Source organism: Dendronephthya gigantea, unplaced genomic scaffold, assembly GCF_004324835.1.
Source record: "Dendronephthya gigantea isolate DGI-Jeju-01 unplaced genomic scaffold, DenGig_1.0 000064F, whole genome shotgun sequence".
Taxonomy (NCBI): domain Eukaryota; kingdom Metazoa; phylum Cnidaria; class Anthozoa; order Malacalcyonacea; family Nephtheidae; genus Dendronephthya; species Dendronephthya gigantea.
In genome coordinates, this window is record NW_021163074.1 from 797,531 (window position 1) to 819,096 (window position 21,566).

Genomic DNA, 21,566 nt, shown 5'->3' on the forward strand with positions numbered 1-21,566 from the left:
TGTGCTTTTACGATTTGACGACGAATGAAATAATGAATCACTAGTTTTCATTCGATTCCATTGGGCGAGGAATATCAATGATAAACCATTAGCTATATTGTTCCGGCGTCGTGCAAACGCAACAGCTGTTAAACGGTGGATTTACAAAACGGGGCGATTTCCGCATCGTTTTTTTTAATTTTGCTGTTATCGTGTCCCAATTGACGTTAGATTTACCTCGGTATCTGGTTTCTATGAAGTCGTAAGTGTTGTGATAGAATATTTCTGCTGTGCGCAGACAATAATGACCGTTTAGAAAAACTATTTCTCATCGATGAAAATGACTCGTTCACGAAAATTGCGATTTAATGGAAACAAGGCTTAACAGCATAGCAGATGACAATTGGAGGGGGCTTACCCATTGTTGTGTACAGTGGGCTCGCCATATTTACTAGAGCTGCATGGCTAAGGAAATTTGTCCACCTGACCATATTACCATTTACCTACAAAAATCAACGTCGACTATATTACCACCAACATCTGCGATGGAATCTATTCTTTTCTTGTTGATTTAAAATCCTTCAAACGTATTTTTCCCTAAATAAATAATATGTTTACCACACTTAAAAATGCCTACATGAAGCCAAAGCGGGCAAAGGTTTTGCTGACGAGTGCCTGAATTAATATTAGCTTGGTTAAGAGCGCCTCTTCATTCACACAACCAATATCATTAAGTTGAAGTGTCTTCTTGACATCTTAATATTTCAAATTCTAATTAGACTGCCTTTTACATTATTGCGTAGAAACCTATAAACAAGCTGATTTTTGCACGCATACAAATACTGGATTGCCTTCCGCAATTTAAAAAAAAAGCTAGCACTTTTAATTGGCTGGTACGAAAATGATAATTGTGGTCAAGCTAATACATATCACTTAGAAAGAAAACGCGAAGTCGTTTGTTTGTTGCCTGATGTTTATCGTCCCGAGAATCGTCACTATTATTGTTGTTCAACCGCAAATATTGCGGCAGTAGAATAATGCTGTCGTAAGTGTCCCTGCAGTCATCGTGGAGTGAATTTGGTGTAGACCGCAGTGTGAACATACTCTTTCGCGTGTAAAAAAAAAGCTGGTACCGAGACAAAAAACGTCTCTAAGGGGAAATATTAAAGAATTCAGCGGAAGCGCTGGCAATTTGTAGGCGTTCAATATTTATAACTACGCTTTAAGGCAAATATCGATTAAGAAATAACAAACGAACGAGTGATGAACATGTTAGGTGACAAAGTGGTTGTGTTTCTGTTGTATTCTTTGACGACATACTGCCGTGTTTCTTCAACGGAGGTACCCATAATTACCCGCGATACTTACGACTTGCTACAGTATCCAAAATGCAATGGGAAAAGTGTTGAGGATTTTCAGTGTGATGGGAACTCTGAACGAGTTGAAGGTGACGATCGCAAGAAGACATGTCAGTGTAAATGCAAAAGGGGTTATTTGACCTATCGTGATCCCCAAGTTGAATATGACGTTCTAGAAGGATACAAGTATAAGGTTGGAAAGAGAGGTTGCGTTTGGAACGGGATCTCCAGAGAAGGTAAACGTTTTGTAACGATTGTTCGCTAATTACTCGACAATGGGGGGTACGATTTGGCATAGACTTTCGTGACTACGGGCGAGCTATATCGAATAGCGAGAGTTCTACAACAAGCCTCGCTCAAAGAATTATTCATTGGTTAATTTTTTTTGCCGGTTGTGACGGCAACATTTTAATGAAACATTGGGGTGCGAGCACGGAACTTTTTTAAACACAGGAAGCAAATATTAAACACAAATAAGAGCATGAGTGATAAGATATGAGTGATAAGACACACGGTCAGTTCCAGCAAAGACCGTCGTTAGCGTTGTTTTTGGAACCGTGTAACCTGCCTAAATTTGCCCTTTTGTATCTCGTTATAACGCCGACGTTTCGCCGATTGATGGAAGAGCAATTTATGATTTCGACCTGAGAACTTGGACAGCTGACAGGCTTTATACATGCCCTTTGGCACAGCCTAAACCTGCAGGGTCTCTCTAAAGCCAATAATAAAGAACATAGTAACATTAGTCAATACATTAAGCTAACCGGCATTTGCCCCCACCGACTAATACTAGCCGCATGTGCGTATATCACTAAATATAACGGTATGTTCACTCGCTTGACTTTTTTTTTACGATTTTCTGCTGAATAATTGAGGTAAATGGGAAATTTTACCAAGCGAATATAAGCGATTTTAAGGGGTGTTTAACATGGAGACTTCCATCCGCTTTCATTTAGAGTAAACCTGCACAAGACTGAGCCATTTAACAGACCTGGTAAGCCAGGGCCTAGCAGGGGGCATATGTGACCCCCAGTCCTTTGTGCCTCATGTCTGAATTGTTTTGACCCCCAGTAAAGGTCCCTGTTGAGATTTGAGTTTAGATATTAGCAAAGTAAGCATGTGCAGAAGAATGTAGTGAAGGTTCCTAAAACCTCGCTCTGTTTAGATGCTCAATAAGTGCCCCAGCATGAAATGAAGTCACAGAAACTAAAAATACAAAAAATGTTCTGGGGAAAGACGCCCAGACCCCTCTCCACGTCTTAAGTTACCACTTTCCAGTTAACGTTAGGTCTATATCATTTTTATGCCCCCCTCCACAGGATATTTCTTAAAAAAGGCGTTGCACAAAAACCAGACTGTCCTATATAGGATAAAGGGTTTTTAGAATTCAACCTATATACTCCTTTTGTTGTTTTTCAGGTTGTCACAATCTTCAAATGGAGGAAAAACTGATGTATAATAACAATACCAAATTTTCAGCACCTATTATTCTTGATCTTACGGAGGCTGGAAGTATAATCCTAACGAAGGAGGGTCTTTTAATTGAAGGTGGAAGCTATTGTTTTGATCCTTACGTTCGAATACCTGGTAAAAACCAATGGGAAAAAGTTGAAAACATTCATTTCGATCTGCAACGCGTAACAGGACGTCCGGATAAATATAAGTTATCGGTAAGAAAGTCGTTCAGACAGTTAGAACATAGTGAAAGAGTCGTGATGTGATCATGTGGAAACTCAACAGCGGCTTCAATCTTTTCAAATTTTGCCTCATAATATTTGAACAGCATGATTGCGTGATTAAGCGAGACGATATTATTGGACGTTGCTTCGTTATGGACTCGTTATTGACGTAATCCATTGTCTTCACAGGCCACAAGTTTGTATTGGCATGCAAAAAGAGATGGAACAAAGAATTTACCCGAGTTTCCAGATCACGTCTCCATAAACTATGTTTATGATTTCAAAAACGTTCATAAAAAAGGATTTCTAAGTAGGCCTAAACCATAGGTTGTTTATCGTTGTTCGCGCACGTGTGGGTGTGGGAACTTACGCTGCACGGGTAACACTCACGATTTTTTTTCTTTCTAGTGGACATTGAGTGGTAATCAGTTTATCTATGCCTATCAGGGTCTGGTAATGAAACTGAATTTCTCTGTGTGTAGCCAGCAGTCTCTTGTCTACTGTATGATTGCTAAAGTCGCCGGAACATACACTGGTTAGTATAGATGCAAGGAAGTGAAAATGTAACCCTTTTTTATGGATTAGCCGAACGGATGGATCGAGGCCATCTTAATGATCTTATTCCTGTGATATTTGATGCTCTGAAATGCCAATACCTGGGAGGGTATAAATAGTTTGACAATAAAGAGAAAATACCATCGTCAGCAATCTTTTTATGGTTGTTATACTGATCTAAGTGGAGGGACACCCTCTGCTACTATGCAGTAACCAACACATATCTAGATCATTAAAATAATTTGTTTGGAAATTGAATTCATTTATTTTAACGTATAGCATATGGTGTGACAAAACATAACTGATACCTGATATCAGGGTGCGCAATGAAACTGGAGTGTTGTTTTCCGCACTGGAGTCAGTACAACGGGAGCCGTTATTTGGCATCTCTTATTTCATGTCGGTTTTTTTATATACAGATCTGTTAACTTCAACTTTTTGTATTCAAAACAGGACATAGCAATTGTAAACATCGGACAGTAAACAATCGTTGCTGTATATTTCCCTTCGTCTATAACGGAAAAGTACACAATAAATGCGTCAGTACTTCAGACATGCCTGGAGGGACCTGGTGTGCGGTTAGCTTGAACCCATCGGTAACAACAGGAAACCATAAATGGCGAGAATTTTGCTCAAGTAAGTATCATGCATGCCTGCAGGAGCTCTGATTGTTTTGGAGTAAGTATAAAGTACATCTAGGACAAGACGTTCTGTATGTCTGTCGACACAACTCTCATGAACTGTAAAGGTAGGATCGTGAAGAAGTGAAGAAGTGAAGTGTTGACGGGAGAGACGAGCACTCCGTCGCGAGAAATTCATCTTTACCCATCTTTACCTGGGCAATATGAAACATAATTTTACCATAGGAACCAAAAGTTGCGGCCATGATATGTTGGAATAGAAAGCATGAAGTGAATATAGGAGTTGTCCATTCGACCATTAATATTGTCACTCTAAACTTCTAACCTCTTCACTTTGATGAATTGCCCATAGATTTGTTCTTGTAAAGGCCCTGTTACACGGTGCAATTTTTCTTGCAACTTGCAATTCAATTCAACTTCTTAGAGATGTAATATACATCTCTAAAAAGTAGAATTGCATTGCAAGTTGCAAGACAAAAATTGCATCGTCGGGCTATTCTATGTACATGTGTCAATTTCTTTGTGTCCACTATAGCTTCGACGACTACACCCAGTTCTCTAACCACCAGACCGCCATCTAGACACCCACCGATCATCCACTCACCACCACCTATGGAGAAGAAAACCACCCCCAAGCAACATATCAAAACTGAACCCCACCCTGCCCAAAACTCCAAGTTGCCAAAGGACATATACGCTGTCACTGTTACTGTTACCCAAACCTGCGGAGGAAGCAGCAAAGCTGTCCCGACAATTGTTTCAGGGAAAAGGACTGGTGGGTCAGACTCCAATACTGGATTGATCGTAGGAATTGTGTGTGTTGTTGTGTTTTTGGTGATCGTCGTTGCATTGGTGGCATTTTGTCTTCGACGACGAAGATCCACCAGGAGGAAGTATGTTCTAAAGCTGTTTATGTTCCAGTTTTATCTAGAGAAATCCGTAATGAAAATTAGAACTATATAAAATTAAGTAAATCAAAGAAAAACCTGCTGGAACGCTGTGAGAATATAACTCAATCTTCCGTAGGAATTCAACCAACATCTCTGCTATTATGGAGATGCTCTCTGTATAGCTTGGTAGAGCGCTTCTCTTTAATCGTGAGAGTGTTCGTTCATTCCTGTCAAAGGCAAAGGACTCGAGTTACACTTCCGCAAATTTAAATCTGTTTGTTTTATTTTCATCCTTCATTCTCCTAACCAATCATATCTCATTCGTCACGGTTCTACAGAAGAATCATAAACTAAACTGGATAGATATATCACTTAAAGAGATGTTATACCTATCAATCTTCAAAAGTTAAGGAAAAGTGATGGGATAAGGGAATGGGATCATAATAAACATAAATTGATTACCACGTCCACAAGCTATAACCGGGCGGCAGATGGAGTTCCATTAAACAAGAGGGGGGAAAATTATAAAAATCACCGTTGCCTTGCTTCATCACAATGTTAACATTAACTTCCTTAACTATTTAGCAGAAAATCTCGTCCAAAGAAGTCAATTTCTAGAGAAGATCTTGCAGGTAAGAATGAACAACGAATAGCTAGCTGTCATTCACGGGAAAAACAAGTTGACGTTTCAGCGTGTTATGGTTGATGAGTAATGCTTTTTAGCATTCTATTGAAGGATTTTTTATAGCCATATGCATGCCTCCCAATTTTTTAAAATGTCCCTTTGTCTGATGAAAGGTGCCCTTTTTGTAGAAGCATTTATTGCTGTAATAGCCTCGTTTACACTACACTTGATTCATTGGCACGGCACGGCTAAAATGGGTACCTGTGCCCATTTCATCTGTGCTCGGCCTTTGTCTTGGTAGCCTGAATACTAATAAAATTAGGTACGGGTACCAATTATAGTCGTCCCGTGCCGATAAATTGAGTGTAGTGTAAACGGGGCTTTATAACTTAGACCGTGCGCATGCCTTTTTAGCTTCTGGACACATCTACGTATACACGCCCATTCTAACTTATTAAATCAATGAAATGTATGTATGGAAGCTTGTACCCCTCAGAAAAGTTAGATGATCCTACGTCAATGTTTTTCATAATAACTATACAGCACTTGGTTGTTCTGGTGGAAATATTAAATCGTTTAATTTGCTCCTATAGAATCACCTTACGCGTCGTTCTATAGTAAAGGCACGCCAATAAACACTTTAAATCACCTCAACCATGGATATCAACAATCGATTGAACTTACAGAAGATCAAGCAGCAGCTATAGTCAGGCGGAGCTACCTGAAAGACAGTTTGAATGGCGTTGGCAATCATCACTATGATACTGTGGAAAATGGGAGTCGCCAGGGCAAGGGACTATCTTGTCCTATCTATAGCATGCCAGAGGCAGATTATTCACTTATTATGGAGCAAAGGCAAACTAAGGTCGAAATCTGACGATTAATCTCATTGTGCTATTATATTATATATGGGGCACTAAACAACTTCTAATCTTTTAAATAGATTGACAGGAATCTTCCACCAGTGCTTCCAGTTTTCCTCTCGGGTAGAAGAGTAGATCCCACCAGGCATCTGTATTCTGTGTTAGAGCGAGATCACGATCCATTCCGGAACCCAGAACCCACAGACAATGATTCGGTGTTCGTCGAGGCTAACCCTCTCTATGGTACAACCACACGTTACAAAATGAACCAAGGCATGAGAGTTAATGAAGGAGGTTTAGCTGAAGCCAACCCATTGTATGGAACTATTACTGGATTCGGCGTAAGTCAAAAACCGATGTCTTTGGCTGATGTTGTTCATTTCATTGTTCGTTACTTGGGGAAACATTACTTTATGATTGTAGACATTTTAATTCACTTCACTCGATGTAGGTAAATTCTAGAGGTTGAAAGGGTCTTAATTTCGAGTAGAATTATACACACTTCAAATTCAAGCCAGGAACAGTTGATGGAAAAATGAGTCAACTATCGGTCGCAAAAGCGTAGGTTCGATTCCTGCCGGAGGACCGATAGTTGACTCATTTTTTCATCAACTGTTCCTTGCTTGAATTTGAAGTGTGTATAATTCCACTCGAAATGAAAACCCTTTCAACCTATAGACATTTTAGACTCGTATTTATTTCTCGTTTTTTCGTTGTAGCGAAAAAAACCACCACCTCCATTGCCGCCAAGACTGTACGAGGACCCGCTGGAAATTGTCCCAACAAGAAATGATCGTCCTGGGCTAGGCGAGGCTGATATTTAAAATGAACCAATCACGGACAGCAATTGCGGCATTGCGCAATACTTTGAATTGCACCGTCCTAGTATAGGTAGCGAGTGTGGCGACTTTTTACACAAGTCTTTCAATCGGTCGCCATCCTTTCTCGGGATAGGTATAGTATACTAAAATTAAAGTAAATCGAAGTCTCGTCATTTCATTAAATATTTGATTATTTATAACGGTATGCTAAAAGATGTGGGGTTAATTTTTAAATTCTAAGGGTATTGGTTATCTACGATCGATGATAATAAATCTGCTATTATATTTTTGCCTAGTAGAAAGGATATATTGGTGTAGTATATTATGTAATACTTATAATTATATATTTAATCTGTATGTAATTAGCATTTACCAACGATTTTAGATTAAAAGTCATGTATATTTCCTTTTTCAGAGTCGAATTTTTGTTAAGATGCAATCCACTTCTGACGTATGCAATGTAGTCTGTTATTGCTAAAGCAATATTGCATTTGGGTTTAGTTGATTCCGCTGCTCAAAAATGTAAAATTGCTCCGACAAAATTGAATAGTGTGAACAGACCGCTATATTTTCCCTCGTGGTTGCCACATGTAATAAGTAATCTGAAATGGCGAGAAAGGACTGGCAGTAGTTCATTCCTCGGTTGAAACAACCATATACGTATACATAGGGCAGCCCGCGATACTATCTTATGTTAGTTATGTATGCATATAAGATGATGGTATGACGTAACCGCATTGACCAGGCTGAGCGCCTAAAGGCGGATTTCCACTTACAGCGAAATATTTGCATATTTTCTTTTGAATTTTAACGGCATAAATAAATTAGTTCGACTTGACTGTTCTCAATTCAAAAGAAAAGATGCAAATATTTCGCTAGCGAACGATTTCGCTGTAAGTGGAAATCCGCCTTAAGAAAGAACTTATTCAACTTAATATCTCTTGAAATATCATTTCGGTTTGATTTCTATTTCGACAATTTCTTTGAACGCTAATTGATTGGCATAAAAAAGAGGCGCAAGATCACCTGGTTTACTGGTAACGTTTGTTCCTTACATCACTGCTCGGTGTTTAGTTTCGATAATTCGATTCCTCTCGGTACACAAAGCCACGCTGGTAAAACACTCAAATACGACAATATTGAACATTGTTGTATCGCTCGCAAAATGTATTAATGAGCTGAAGGCATTATGTTTTCCGCTACATCGAGAACAACGTGAGCGCTTACCATGCAGTGTGCACAGCAAAAACTTCAATGTCCGACTGAGGTTTCTCCGTCAGATGTTCTGGGCAACTTAGAGAAGGGACAATGGTCAACGGGGATAAAAACGGTCAATTAGATAAAAACAATTAGATAAATTTCCTAATAACTGATAGAGCAAGTTTATATTAGAGCTAGGCTCGGCTAGCTACCTATATAATTGGATTACTTAGTTATTGACTGATCAAAACAATGCTGGCAGAAATGATTTCCCACAGAGAGGAAGAGTTTTAAAAATTTGAAAAAGAATAGGAAGAGATCAAGAGAAAAATTACAATAAGTCTCCTATTGCAACATGTTTTGCCACGCAACAAGTCAACAACATGCTAAAACTAGCCTACAAATCTTCCTGTTTGCATTCCGTAAAACAAAAATTGTGAAATCACAATTGACAATATAGTTCGCCAATCGCCAAAACAAAGTGAATAAATGATCGATTGATCGTTGAAGCTGAGCATATCTTCTTTTTTTTTGAAACTTGAAAGGTGTGAATGTGATAAAATATTGAAGCTGCACTGTCATTTAGTCGTAAATCGTAATTTTGTTAAACGAAAGTAATTCGGGGGTTGAAAGCTAAAAATAATTTTGATTTTAAACATTTTGCAACGGAAATACCCAACAAAGCAAATCGTTTCCAAATTTCAAACGAATTCCGCGCATTCCTAATCTTACCGCTAACTTTAGCGCAAATCTTGAAGTCCCGTATGTTTGCTTATGTAGCACAAACAACGCATGCGTTCAGTGTGACGTCATAAAACAACAAGAAGTTTTATTATTGTACGTTTAAGCAAGTTAGGTAATTTCTCTTCGTTTTCCCCTCGAAAATCATGACTATCTTACCGAAAAAGAAACACCCAGACGGAAAAAAGAACGAGGGGAATACAACCAATGATTTAAGACATTCTAGATCGCGAAATAATTGTGCTAGAACGAGCGGTGAACGAACGAACAGATCAGCTGATGAGATAAACGAAAGCAGTGTGTATCGAGGTGGAAATTTAGAACTTCGTGGTACTTCTGAGAGCTCTAGTAACGGAAAAAGACGCTATAGGAATTCGACTAACGATTATAGACGCCGAGACGAGGCAGGGTATAATAGCGAGGATGAATACGATGTGTGTAATAGCGACGAACAGCCCACGGAAGAGGTTAGACTTGGCCTCCAAAATACTTGATATTAAATTGGATATTTCGTTTAGTTCCTGTGTTGTGCAATGGTTATTTTGCCAACTTAGTTAATGGTTTTGTCTATTCTTTTGAGGTCGAGAAACATTTTGAAAAGATCTTAAAAGAAAAGAAGGGTTTCGTAATAAAAAAGACAGTAGAAGATGGGGCTTGTCTCTTCAGGGCTGTGGGTAGGTTTGCAGCGAAATCTAGCATGCTATGATGCTTAAATGTCTCAGGGATGGAATAGGCAAGAAAAGATATAGAATCACTCGCTTTAGAGATTTCTAAATTGATTAGTAATCACTTTTTGAAATCTGGATCTTCCCAATATACTTTACTTCAATTTGTTGGGGACTAATAAAGCACAGGAATATATACAACAGAGGCACAGCTGGATATTACCCAGAAGGAGAAATAAGTGAAGTGCTTGAATGTTTTGGTAGAATCATGGTTTACACAAGCCATACAGGGAAACTGTTTGTGCCCAGCCAAAAGTTATGAGAATCCTACATGCAGAACTGTTCCTAGAAAACAGGAAATGCAATCTCAGCAACTTTTACATTTGAAATTATCCAGAAAGCAATTGCCCCATTGATAGAAAAACTATACTTATACTACATGTTTTTATATAATTTTTTTGTTTTCAGCCGATCAAGTCTATGGTGATCAAGAGATGCATTCAATTGTTAGGAAACATTGCATGGACTACATGGTAAAAATGCATGTTTGTGGTGTGATGTTGCTAAAAAAAATGAATGATGCAATCAAATAAATTTAAGGAATGCATTCCCATTTTTTAAAATAAAAGTTTTGGAAAAACATACATACTTTAACTATCTGCCTACTTTCTTTTTAAATTTTCAAATAATATATCTAACCAATTCTCAAATAGTGGAATTGTACACAATTCAAGTTCATGCTAGGAACAGTTGATGGAAAAATGAGTCAACTATCGATCCTCCGGCAGGAATTGAACCTATGCTTTTGCAATGCCGGTTCAATGCTCTTGCCACTGAGCAAGTGTGTACTGAGGAGGACCAATAGTTGACTCATTTTTCCATCAACTGTTCCTTGCTTGAATTTGAAGTGTGTACAATTCCACTCGACCCTTTCAACCTCTAGAATTTACCTACATTGAGTGAAGTGCCAAAAATCATATTTGATTAATTCTCAAATAATATATCTCTGTGTTTCTAGGTTAAAAATGCAGACCATTTCTCGCAATATGTAACTGAAGAATTTGATGAATACATCAAAAGAAAACGGGCAAATAATTGTCATGGAAACAACATTGAAATGCAGGCTTTAAGCGAAATGTATAATCGGACAATTGAAGTGTACCAATATAGTTTAGGTAATGTGCATATCGGGTTTTAGAACAGTTTTTGAGGTACATTTATGAGTATCTGTAAATGGAGAAGTACAATTTCTTTTGCCATTCTTTATAGACTATACACCTAATTTAAAGTTGCACTTCCTAAACATTAAACTCTAAACATAAAATGGGTGATGGGGTATTACTTATTTAGTACAAACAGTCAAAACCTGGAAATTTGACTTCCAGTAACATTTATTTAAGAAAATTTGAAGGACTGTCATAAATGACACATTTCTAACTTTAAGAGCCTACTAAGTGGCAAACCATCGTCCCCTGTAAGCTCAGAGTTTTAAAGGGAAAACTTTTATTGGACAAGCAATATATTATTCATAAATCGAACAAGTAAATGTAATGGATGACTCGCACTGTTAATTGCAACTTTTTAACTTTTAGAACCCATTAACACTTTCCATGCTTCCTATCAATCTGATTACGAACCCATTCGTGTTAGTTACCATGGTAACATCCACTATAATTCTGTTATTGATCCATATAACCCATCTGTTGGTGTTGGATTAGGATTGGCTGGATATAACCCTAAGGTGGGATATTCTATTTACTTTGAATATGTCCTAATATCGTTTTAAGGGAACATAAACATTTTATGGACCTTCACGTTTAATATTTTTAGCTGGCAGATAAGAAAAACCTCCACGAAGCTGTGAAAAAATCTGAAGAACCCTTGATTGAGCAGGTATTAATTTGGATCTCCATATATGCAATTATTCTTTATCTTTTAAAATTTGAGTATTTCAAGAGAGCTAATAAGCAAGAGTTGAAATTTGACTGGGAAAAATATGTACGGATTTTACGGAGTGGAAGGGGAGGAAAAGCTGCATACTAACCAAGAAGTTTAAAATCCCCAGCAAACACGAGTTTGTAAAGATTACTTGGTGTAGTTTTTGTTAAAATGTTTGTGTATTTGTCTATTTCATAAACTTCAAGCTTTGTCTATTTAATAAACTTCAATTATTCTTATTCACATGTTGGAACCACGGCACGTTCTTGACCTCAGTATAGTTCCAACGGGCGAAGTCTAGCGGTGGTCTTTATCAACTCTCATCATTGCTTGATTACATCGTTGCTTCATTGGCCTTTAATTATTTTTCTCTAGGAAATGTTGCAGGATAAACTGCGAGCAACAGATTGGGAAGCGACGTATGAAGCGATGGAAGAAGCTGTTGCAAGAGAATCGTACTTGGAATGGTTGAAGGAAAACGAAAGGAGATCTAGAAAAGTGGTGGGTGCCTACCTTACCTAGCCTGCGCCGCAGACCCATGCCCGAAATAGAAAGGCGGGGAAGAAGAGGGTCTGCGTATCAGAGCCAAATTTCGTGTACTGTAATTTATGCAATATGTGACGTAAATTGAAATTGACGTAAATTTTCGCATTTTATGCACGAAACAGTTATGATCAAATTTCACAATTCACATTTTCGTCGATCTTCCTTTGAGTCTGCAACAAAAACCTTATCGTCTTTTTGATCTTCATTAACAATTTGCAATGTAAATGCCAATGTCGAGTACTCCTTTGTAAAAAGATTATCGGGAGAGCGAAGGACAAATACCTAGTTCAAGGACGGAGCAAAGAAGACTTTGTGTTTGAGCTTAACAGCTTGCCATTTGTTGTTGACTCGCACGAAAAATATTTTTATTATTCCACTCTAAACCAATCAAAACTTTGTTGATCGTGAGTAACCAATCAGGCTTTGTAATTAAATATGTAGCCAATCACACAGCGTCCCCCAGATTCTGGGGATAAATAATTATAGAACACGGAATTTGGCGCTGTTACATAGACGGTATTTCCGCCATATTCCGTCTATGCGTAGACTAACCTTACCCTGATCAGTGACATCTACCACGTGCGATAGAGCAGTTGTAAGCTATCGAACTCAAAAGTAGAAAGCATTAGAGCGGCCTTGTGCTTTTTCACAAACGCTGGGTTTCACAAACACTTTGTTGTGTGTCAAAAAGTAGACGAGTAGTTCATTTTCTAATCGTTAAGAAGATATAAAAATGTGATTACTTTCATTTTATTATTTTATCTCCAGAGAGTGTTTTCAGCCAACTATTTGTTGTGAAAAACTCATCTCATATTTCCTATGTCTTACAGCAACATTCCAAAGGTTCTTCGGGCGCCACGAGTAGTAGTACATCAACGGTCACCTCCGGTGAATCTTCACGAAATCGCAATATATCGTCGCCCACTCGGGCGGAACCGGATAGTCCTCCTCCTAACAAATCTCCTCGTCACTCTCCACCAGACTCCCCGAAACCATCACGAGCGAACTCTCCGAAAATCACTTCGTCTGATGTTTGTAGTATTATAACGTCATCCAGTGTGGTTACGGTTTGTTCAAATCAATCTAAATCGCCAACGTATGTGAACACCTCACCAAAAAGTTGTTACTCGGAGGGGACTAGTTCTAGGTTTACTGAATACGGGCCTGGGGACTACGGCTCTACAGCTTTTGGTAAGTACGAGTACTACCGACAAATCTACTACTATTGATAAATCACATAACTTTATCAATTCTAGTCTGTTTTCCTTATTTGCTTATTTGTTATTTTTCATGCATGTTAATAATCCTAGTTACTAAATGTGTTGAATGCGGAATATTTCGTCCAATCCTGAAGAGTTCACCGTGGCTTGCAGGTGGCTCGTTTCAGCTCTTTGCCTCATGCAGCTATACAACGCATTAAACAGGGATATCTAACCTTAACATGCATTCACTAATCTTTTAGGTTGGGAGGATGAGGAGGGTCTGCTAGCAGCCGTACTTGCAGAATCACAGAAAGAATATTTAGACAGTTTAAAACGCAATATGAAAGACCATGATACGAATAGCAAATCATCAACGAAGAATTGATGAAGGGCGACCAAGCCTATAGAGCTTTTAATCTGCGATAGCCATCGCCTCAGAGTAAAATTTCTTGCTATAGGTTTCCGGCATATTGGGCCGCACAGTGTGGAATGCACACGGTAAATAATGGGTTTTTAATCATACGGTCAGCGCGAAGCTGGGTGTCGAATAGACGCGTTACTGGAAGGATACAATTGCGGATGAACATCCTATAATATCAGCTGAGGCTGGACTTGTATATACTACAATAGTCAAATGTCCATTCATCCTTTTGTGTTTTGCATTATATCCCCACAGCGAGACTGCAGCTAGCGTAATAAGAATATACAAGTATAGCTTGAAATATATACAGTCCGTGTTCAGGCAATAAAATTGCCTGTTCAAAACCGATCAAACTGCTGTCCTATATATATATAAGTATATATTTATAAAACATAAATCAATGATTGGGCAATTGAGGTATTATTCTCATGATATATTTAAAACAAAGTGGCGCGCTATTCTCGTACGCTCAGCCTGATCTTGAGCCAGTTATACGACGTCGAGCAGTAAGACAGCGGTGGTTGACAAAAAAGTTCGTTTTCAGACGCGGCTCAAGTGGCTTGTTATACCTAACGTGCACGGTTCACAAAGTAAGCATGTATTTTTAGGCCGGGCCTAGCAAGTGCTTGTGATATAGGAGTACAAAAATATATATATACAGTATATAAATATATGTACTCAATGTGTATATAACATGAAGTTTCTAGTTGATGTAGATAGCTCAGCTATTTGAAATTGTGTATAAAGATATATTGATGACATATTAATTATAGTTAAGGCCATTTGTAATCTTTTGCATGGCGTGGGAAGAAATATGGAAGAAATATTCCTACAATTAATGGTTGGTTTCAATTCAAATTTTAATTGTATTGGGCGTTAATTGCATGTATGTGTCTGGACATGACGTTGGTCATGCTTAGGAGAGTCGAACTAGACTCTTGTATCAAACTCTTCGGTATAAGCTGGATGAATAACAGCATTTTCTATAGATTCTTCCATTTCTGAGAGTTCGCAGGGGCCACTGCACACCTGCCCTTGCTACAGTGATTACCCCCCCCCCTTAACCCCTCAACGCTAATGACAATCAAAGAACTAGGATATTAACATGCATGCAGGATTTTATAAAAGCAATGCTTCCCCCTACAGACATCCAATACTGCCTACTCACACACCCATGCAGAAAATGAGCCCGATCAGGTCAAGTATAATTCTGTAATCTCCCTAATGAAAAACCCTAGCATACGACTACAATTTTTCGGGTGGGAGACAAATGACTTCAGCAGCAAAAACTCAACTTGAATTAGTTTCTATTCAGCAAAAATTGACCATTTAGCTATAAAATAATGCTTTGCAAGCAATTTGTTATAGTTTTCGACATTAAACTGAGTGTTCGGTGTTTCATAAATCTATTTAAAATTTTATACAAGTCTAATAATATCTACACATTTCATCCATGAATAGGAATAATGTTGTTGACGACTATGTCTATGATGTGTTCGGTATTATTTTCTCGTTGCAATCACGGCCGGTGAATACAGAGTGTTCTTGATTTTCTTGATTCTGAAGTAAAAAAATGAAAAATACGCGAGGAATGTTTTACACGATTTCAATTAAAGCCGGGCGCACACAGCGATTTTAGTCGGCCAATTCATCTCTAAATGCATGTTATTATCTAAATTTGGTGATCTAGATGAGCCTGAACGTACTATCAATGCCATATTCAGTATTTTAAACCTGAATCCAGTAGGCTTAACCGACTAAAATCGTTGTGTCGCTGTGTTACTTGTGTGTGTGCACTTGGTCGTGTGAACTGATAAGCACAGAGCACTGAAGAGAAAACTGAGTTTACTGTTACACTTACTGTCGTTGGAATATGCAGATGTAGACAATTAATAATATCATACTGAAGACGAGGATACCCAGTGTAATAGCGATAAGAATCAAAATGATTTCTTGCGTGTCTAAGAAAAAGTAAAATATGCATTTCATAACGAATTCACTAGAAGAATAATATCCCCGTTTCAGATCAAAGAGTTACTCAGTTACAGGTGTATGGTATACGTACGTATATGACAGGGGGAAATTAAAATAACGATATATATGTATAAACTAATTCACAATTCAGTAAATGTATTTACTCAACAATTATTTATATGGTTATGCCGTATCAGGGCCGATTTCGGCATCGCGACATTTCGCTTTGGCATGCTGAAAAACTGTGGTGTGAGTGACGGAGATATATGTACGTGTTCGTGGCGGAGAAATCAGAAACATCTGACTGAATATTGCCTGACAATTTAAGCTTAAACTTTTCATACATCTGTCAGTACACTGAAACACTAAGCCATTCTATTGAGGTGTCATACATAAGACCATACTGATTATCTCTTTTATAGTCTATTTTATAGAACAATAAGATAAATGAGATTAGTATTAAGTTTAATTTACCTGAATCTGAAGCCATTGTATATCTATAATGGTAAATAAATGATAAATGTTAGTCAGTTTTTCTGGTGTAAAAACGTCTATACAGGTTTGGTTAAACTGACCCTGACTAGCTATATTAATTAAGCATGTTGGCAATTTTCAAAAAGAACTAACCTGCGACTGCGTATAAATTGGGGTCAAACCCGCTTACGAAGCTTAAAGCTTGTGTAACAGAACGCGACCAAAAATCAGTAAGTCACTGATTAGCCGGTCTTTAGAAATAATCTAGAAATCAATCGCCATCGTCTTAACAACATCATATTCGGTCCAGCAGAACTGAACTATTCATGATAACTTACCTGGCTGGTTGAACTTTAGTTGAAGTTTAGAAGAAGTTGGTTAAAAATCACCGAGTGAAAATCTTACTTTTATACAAAAAGAAATAACCAAGACACACAGTTAACTTTACACTGCAAACTGTTTTTAAATACGTTCAACTTTCCTTTTCTACCTAAGTAGCATTGTCCAACACTTGGTCAAATATCATTAGGCAGGATATATTAACCATAGAAATATATGCTATGCTTCATTTATCTTTTTCAGATTTTCCTGGGCTGATATCTATAATATCCTGAATTGGTTTAAAGAATAAGCTTGGAGTTCATTGTTCTTTAAAACGGAAAAGTAATTGACGTATTTACATTTCTTACCTTCGTTCTAATCACATTCATATTACTCCAGTTAGAAACATGGTACATCGGAAGTCATGGATTTGTAAATGTTACTTACATGAAGTGTCGCTTAATATGTTCTTATCATATTGCGGGCGCAGGTCTTCGATGACGTGTTTGTGTTATTTGTTTCATGGATTATATTGAATTTATATTTTTTTTCGATCTTTGCTCAAGTTTTTCACCGAAGACCGTGAAAAAGGAGTTCAAAACATTGCTATTTAGTCCTAATCGTATTTCAATGACGCATGTCGTTTGACTTGAACCATGACATGAATGGCAGCTCAAATTTAATCACAAATTTAACAAAGAGAAACCGGACAAAAAGGGATCAACAAAACGGACACTTTTCGAACGATAGTTACGATACTGAAACCCCCGGTCAAATGGTCCCTAAAATTCGTGTGGTTTCGGGCGGTTATGAACCAGTCAATTTAATTCAAGAGGACGGATCAGGCAGTTTACTTGAAAATGGTGAAGCTATTACAAAAGTTGATGAACATAGACTTGAAAATGGCACTGTAGTTGATAAAAGTTTTGAACATGAAACTGAGAATGATATTAAGGAAGAAACATCGTTCACTATAGCCTTTGAAGTTTTAATACCGTTTTTGATAGCTGGCCTAGGCACTGTTGGAGCAGGATTATTATTAGATAAAGTACAGGTAAAGAAAATCAAATTTTTATAAAAGGGTGTTTATGAAATTTTCATGTTTTAAACTGGCAAGGTGCTGGTTCACAATATATGAAGAAGCTAGCAGCTGCCTTGACTTATCACTTATTGTTGTTTTAATTTAGCATTATGATGTCTTTGAACAAGTCAGTGAGATCTTTATTCTGGTTCCAGCTCTACTTGGCTTAAAAGGAAATCTTGAAATGACACTAGCTTCTCGACTCTCAACTGCAGTAAGTTTATGATGATATTGTTTAGGAATATTTGGGTGGCACTGTTGTTCTGTATGCAAGTATATAAAATTGAAACTTTATTTGGTCTTCAGGATCAAACATGAAAAATTAATTCATTGTCTGTAACTTTAAAAACAGGTGTATTCCCTTAATACTCACCTAAACGGCTAAACCTTATGATAAATTTTTCAAAACAAGATTACGAAAGATATATGTAGTCTGTATGTGATAATTGCCCGAATCTTATTTTTAGGCTAATGTTGGAAATATTGACAGCAAATCCGAGCAGTGGAAATTAATCAGTGGAAATATGGTTTTAATTCAGGTAAAATTTTGTTGAAATTTGGACAAAAATCACCCTTTCCCATAAATATTTGTATACAAGATGGAAGATTTCTTTGTATTTTTAATAATAAAGCATGTAGCATTAGTGATTGTAAATGAATTTTAATTTATATCCAGGTACAAGCTATTGTTGTGGCCACCTTAGCTGCAAGTGCTGCAGTAACAATGGGTTGGGTTGTGGATGGCCATTTTAACATCGACCATGCGACATTGTTATGTGCAAGCAGTCTTGTGACTGCTACTGTGGCAAGTCTTATACTTGGTTCACTTATGGTGGGGATCATTTTGTTGTCACGGCGAATCAAGATAAATCCTGATAACATTGCAACACCAATTGCTGCAAGTCTTGGAGATTTGGTCACCTTAGCTCTATTATCAGGCATTAGCAGCTTCTTACATAGGTGTTTAGGTATGGTGGGAATTTATTTATAATCATTGATAATATTATAAAGTTTCTACCTTTGCTACTCTACTGTACAGGTATTTAATAATAAATAAAGCATACAAGGCAGACATTAATGAGATTTCAAATCATTCCAACTTTGTAGGTTCAAATCACTGGATAGCACCTTTGATCAGTGGAGGATTTTATTTACTTTTGCCATGCTTTATATACATATGCCATCACAACAAATACACACAGAATATATTATACAATGGGTGGAATCCTGTTATTAGTGCTATGGTCATAAGCAGGTAAATATTGTCTTGTATAATTGATAATGATCACTCAATTCTAGTTGTGTATTTAAAGAATGAAGCCTAATCTTAAATGTGACCCTTGGTTTAGCCTGTATGCTGTATCATCATCTGAAACAATTGTATTAATATTCAAAAAAAAATTTCACATTACTCTACAATTGTTGGTGTTTTAAAAAAATTATACAAAATTACAAAAAGCTGTACAATGTTCCTTTGGGGGTGAGGTTAATTCCCTGGCTACAAACATATTGGTTAATTATCTAAATTTTTTATGTTCCAGTGGTGGTGGTGTCATTCTTGATTATACAGTTGCAAACTACAAAGGAATTGCGGTTTATAATCCAGTTATTAATGGTAATTTGAAAGATAAATCTCTGTGAATTATTTTGTTATACATTTGTATTGTATCAAGGAAAGTCACAGATATGTGTTCTGGGAAATCCAGATTTCTGGAAATTCAATTTGAGTTTAATACAGGATGTTTTGACTTTATTAAGATGTTCTAGAAGGTTGTTGCTCACAACTTGTTAACAAGTTTTTAATTTGTTTATGGTTATTTGACTATTGACAAACACTGTTTTAATAAATGTTAGGTGTTGGTGGTAATTTAGTTGCTGTACAAGCTAGTAGGATATCAACTAGCCTTCATCAGAAAGGCAAGCCAGGGGAATTGCCCAAAGGAGCAGGTTTTAAAGGATGTCTTCATGCATTCTTTGGAAAAGGTAATTTGGTGTTTATCAATGCATTGGACTTAAATTGGCATGGTCTAATTATGTGACTTAGGTTGAAATATATTGGAAGTTAGCAAAATATAATGTAATGCCTGTTAAAATTATAGTTGATGAAATAATTAATATAATTAATTAATGAAATACATACATATGAAACATATGCAAAATGAATTTGTTAATTATTCTCTTTGCAGGGCAAACTGCAAGGGCAGCCAGAGTATTGCTTGCCTTGGCTATACCAGGTCATCTTATATTCCTGAATATCATTGCTAAGCTTCAAGCTGGTCATACAACAGTGACTCTAATCTTTACAGTAGCGTACTTATTGGTTGGTTTTCTACAAGTAAGTATGAAATGTTCAGGACCCTTCGTTGCTTTTTAGTCACTGGTTTTATCAACTTATCTTGTGGGTGTGGCTATGACGAGATTAGAAACCATTTTTGTCTATCAACTTGTGTGTGTGTGTGTGAAAACGTGCCCAATTGTGAAGCCAAGGGCTCTTCTATAATTTCATTTATCCCTTTATCAGGGAACTGTTCTTTTGTTGACTGCTGATTGGCTGGTTCATTTAATTTGGAAAAGAGGAAACGACCCGGATAATGTGGCCATTCCATATTTGACTGCCCTGGGCGATTTGCTAGGGACTGGATTCCTAGCCGTGGCATTTCATATATTGTGGTTGGTTGGAGACAGGGATGCTGATGTTGGAGATTAATGATTGTAGAATTGAGCGGTAGCTGAACTACGAACGAGGAAGACAGAGAAGAAAGAGAACAGCAGCGAAGTAATATATCGACTATCAGCTATTCCTCGGTTTCACGCGACGTCATAGATTCGTGTGGGGGTCAACTTGAAATCGAGGCAAAGGAAACGCATTGAGTTAGTTGTTTACTGCACGTGATGACATCGTGTTTCACGTGTGTGCAATTTCGTATCATTTGCTAACTTCTATAATATGCAGCATAATCACCGAAATTGAATTATACATTTGAGACTGACCCCTACATAAATTACTGATTAATTAAAATAGTCCGTGAAACCAGGAACAAATTATCTTAGGAAAGTCTTTTTAAACTTTTCTCACATTTTTTTTTAAATTTATGTGCTCCCGTTTATATGTGCCATATTGGCAAATATTTTCGGTTGCGATGCAGAATTTTATAAAAATGCAAACTACGTTTTATGACAGATATTTTGGTGTCCAGCGCTTCATAATTCATACAGTACCTTGTCCTAACCTTACCCGTCTAGCAAAATATCGGACATGAATCAATAGTTGTATCATTAGAAATATTGTATCCTGTGTATGGAACCACCTTAATTACGAATATTACCAGTCAACGGATGATTTTGTAAAAACATAGGTCATTGCCAAACTTAAAAGCGAAAATTTTTATTGCGTCATCTTTAAGAATTTCATAGCTACCTTCCGACAGTCGGATATCTGCATGGTGCCTGATATAGGGTAGAAACAATACCAGATTAATAGATTTTTTATAATCCACGGCTATGTTTATTTATTCTCCGTCCTTAGTAATTATTTTCTATTATCGTACTCGCGCGTAACCACAATAAATTATACCTTTTTAATTTAAAATAA

The 21,566-nt window shown here is 37.2% G+C and overlaps 3 protein-coding genes and 1 long non-coding RNA gene across 4 annotated transcripts; 3 read left to right on the top strand and 1 right to left on the bottom strand.

The window, feature by feature from the left end:
* Positions 1–1,160: 1,160 nt before the first annotated feature.
* Positions 1,161–7,709, top strand: LOC114530598. Its single transcript, XM_028552185.1, has 9 exons — positions 1,161–1,573; positions 2,757–3,007; positions 3,425–3,551; positions 4,025–4,207; positions 4,748–5,105; positions 5,688–5,734; positions 6,321–6,592; positions 6,671–6,931; positions 7,310–7,709. The coding sequence occupies exons 1-9, from the start codon at positions 1,243–1,245 to the stop codon at positions 7,412–7,414; spliced, it is 1,935 nt and encodes a 644-aa protein (XP_028407986.1). The 5' UTR covers positions 1,161–1,242; the 3' UTR covers positions 7,415–7,709.
* Positions 7,710–9,443: 1,734 nt separating this feature from the next.
* Positions 9,444–14,955, top strand: LOC114530642 (OTU domain-containing protein 5-A-like). The gene is made up of 9 exons (XM_028552239.1): positions 9,444–9,819; positions 9,933–10,026; positions 10,486–10,550; positions 11,036–11,192; positions 11,610–11,758; positions 11,848–11,910; positions 12,331–12,456; positions 13,332–13,692; positions 13,964–14,955. The coding sequence occupies exons 1-9, from the start codon at positions 9,499–9,501 to the stop codon at positions 14,086–14,088; spliced, it is 1,461 nt and encodes a 486-aa protein (XP_028408040.1). The 5' UTR covers positions 9,444–9,498; the 3' UTR covers positions 14,089–14,955.
* A 502-nt stretch (positions 14,956–15,457) lies between these two features.
* LOC114530653 lies at positions 15,458–17,210 on the bottom strand. The gene is made up of 4 exons (XR_003687777.1): positions 16,911–17,210; positions 16,573–16,595; positions 15,986–16,085; positions 15,458–15,684 (listed from the first exon to the last, which is right to left on the bottom strand). It is a non-coding gene; the product is annotated as an uncharacterized LOC114530653 (long non-coding RNA).
* A 193-nt stretch (positions 17,211–17,403) lies between these two features.
* On the top strand, positions 17,404–21,566 carry LOC114530643 (solute carrier family 41 member 1-like). Its single transcript, XM_028552240.1, has 9 exons — positions 17,404–17,947; positions 18,081–18,188; positions 18,442–18,513; positions 18,651–18,942; positions 19,082–19,229; positions 19,516–19,589; positions 19,829–19,957; positions 20,161–20,309; positions 20,496–21,566. Exons 1-9 carry the CDS (start codon positions 17,531–17,533, stop codon positions 20,679–20,681), a joined length of 1,575 nt encoding a protein of 524 aa, XP_028408041.1. The 5' UTR covers positions 17,404–17,530; the 3' UTR covers positions 20,682–21,566.

Bases quoted from the DNA above. Each gene is read 5' to 3' on its own strand.
- LOC114530598 (XM_028552185.1), top strand. From the start codon at position 1,243: ATGAACATGTTAGGTGACAAAGTGGTTGTGTTTCTGTTGTATTCTTTG. The intron at 3,008-3,424 runs GTAAGAAAGTCG...TTTTCTTTCTAG, and splicing joins CGGATAAATATAAGTTATCG to TGGACATTGAGTGGTAATCA. The intron at 3,552-4,024 runs GTTAGTATAGAT...TATTCAAAACAG, and splicing joins AGTCGCCGGAACATACACTG to GACATAGCAATTGTAAACAT.
- LOC114530643 (XM_028552240.1), top strand. From the start codon at position 17,531: ATGTCGTTTGACTTGAACCATGACATGAATGGCAGCTCAAATTTAATC. The intron at 18,189-18,441 runs GTAAGTTTATGA...TCTTATTTTTAG, and splicing joins CTTCTCGACTCTCAACTGCA to GCTAATGTTGGAAATATTGA. The intron at 19,230-19,515 runs GTAAATATTGTC...TTTATGTTCCAG, and splicing joins AGTGCTATGGTCATAAGCAG to TGGTGGTGGTGTCATTCTTG.
- LOC114530642 (XM_028552239.1), top strand. From the start codon at position 9,499: ATGACTATCTTACCGAAAAAGAAACACCCAGACGGAAAAAAGAACGAG. The intron at 10,551-11,035 runs GTAAAAATGCAT...CTGTGTTTCTAG, and splicing joins AACATTGCATGGACTACATG to GTTAAAAATGCAGACCATTT. The intron at 13,693-13,963 runs GTAAGTACGAGT...CTAATCTTTTAG, and splicing joins CTACGGCTCTACAGCTTTTG to GTTGGGAGGATGAGGAGGGT.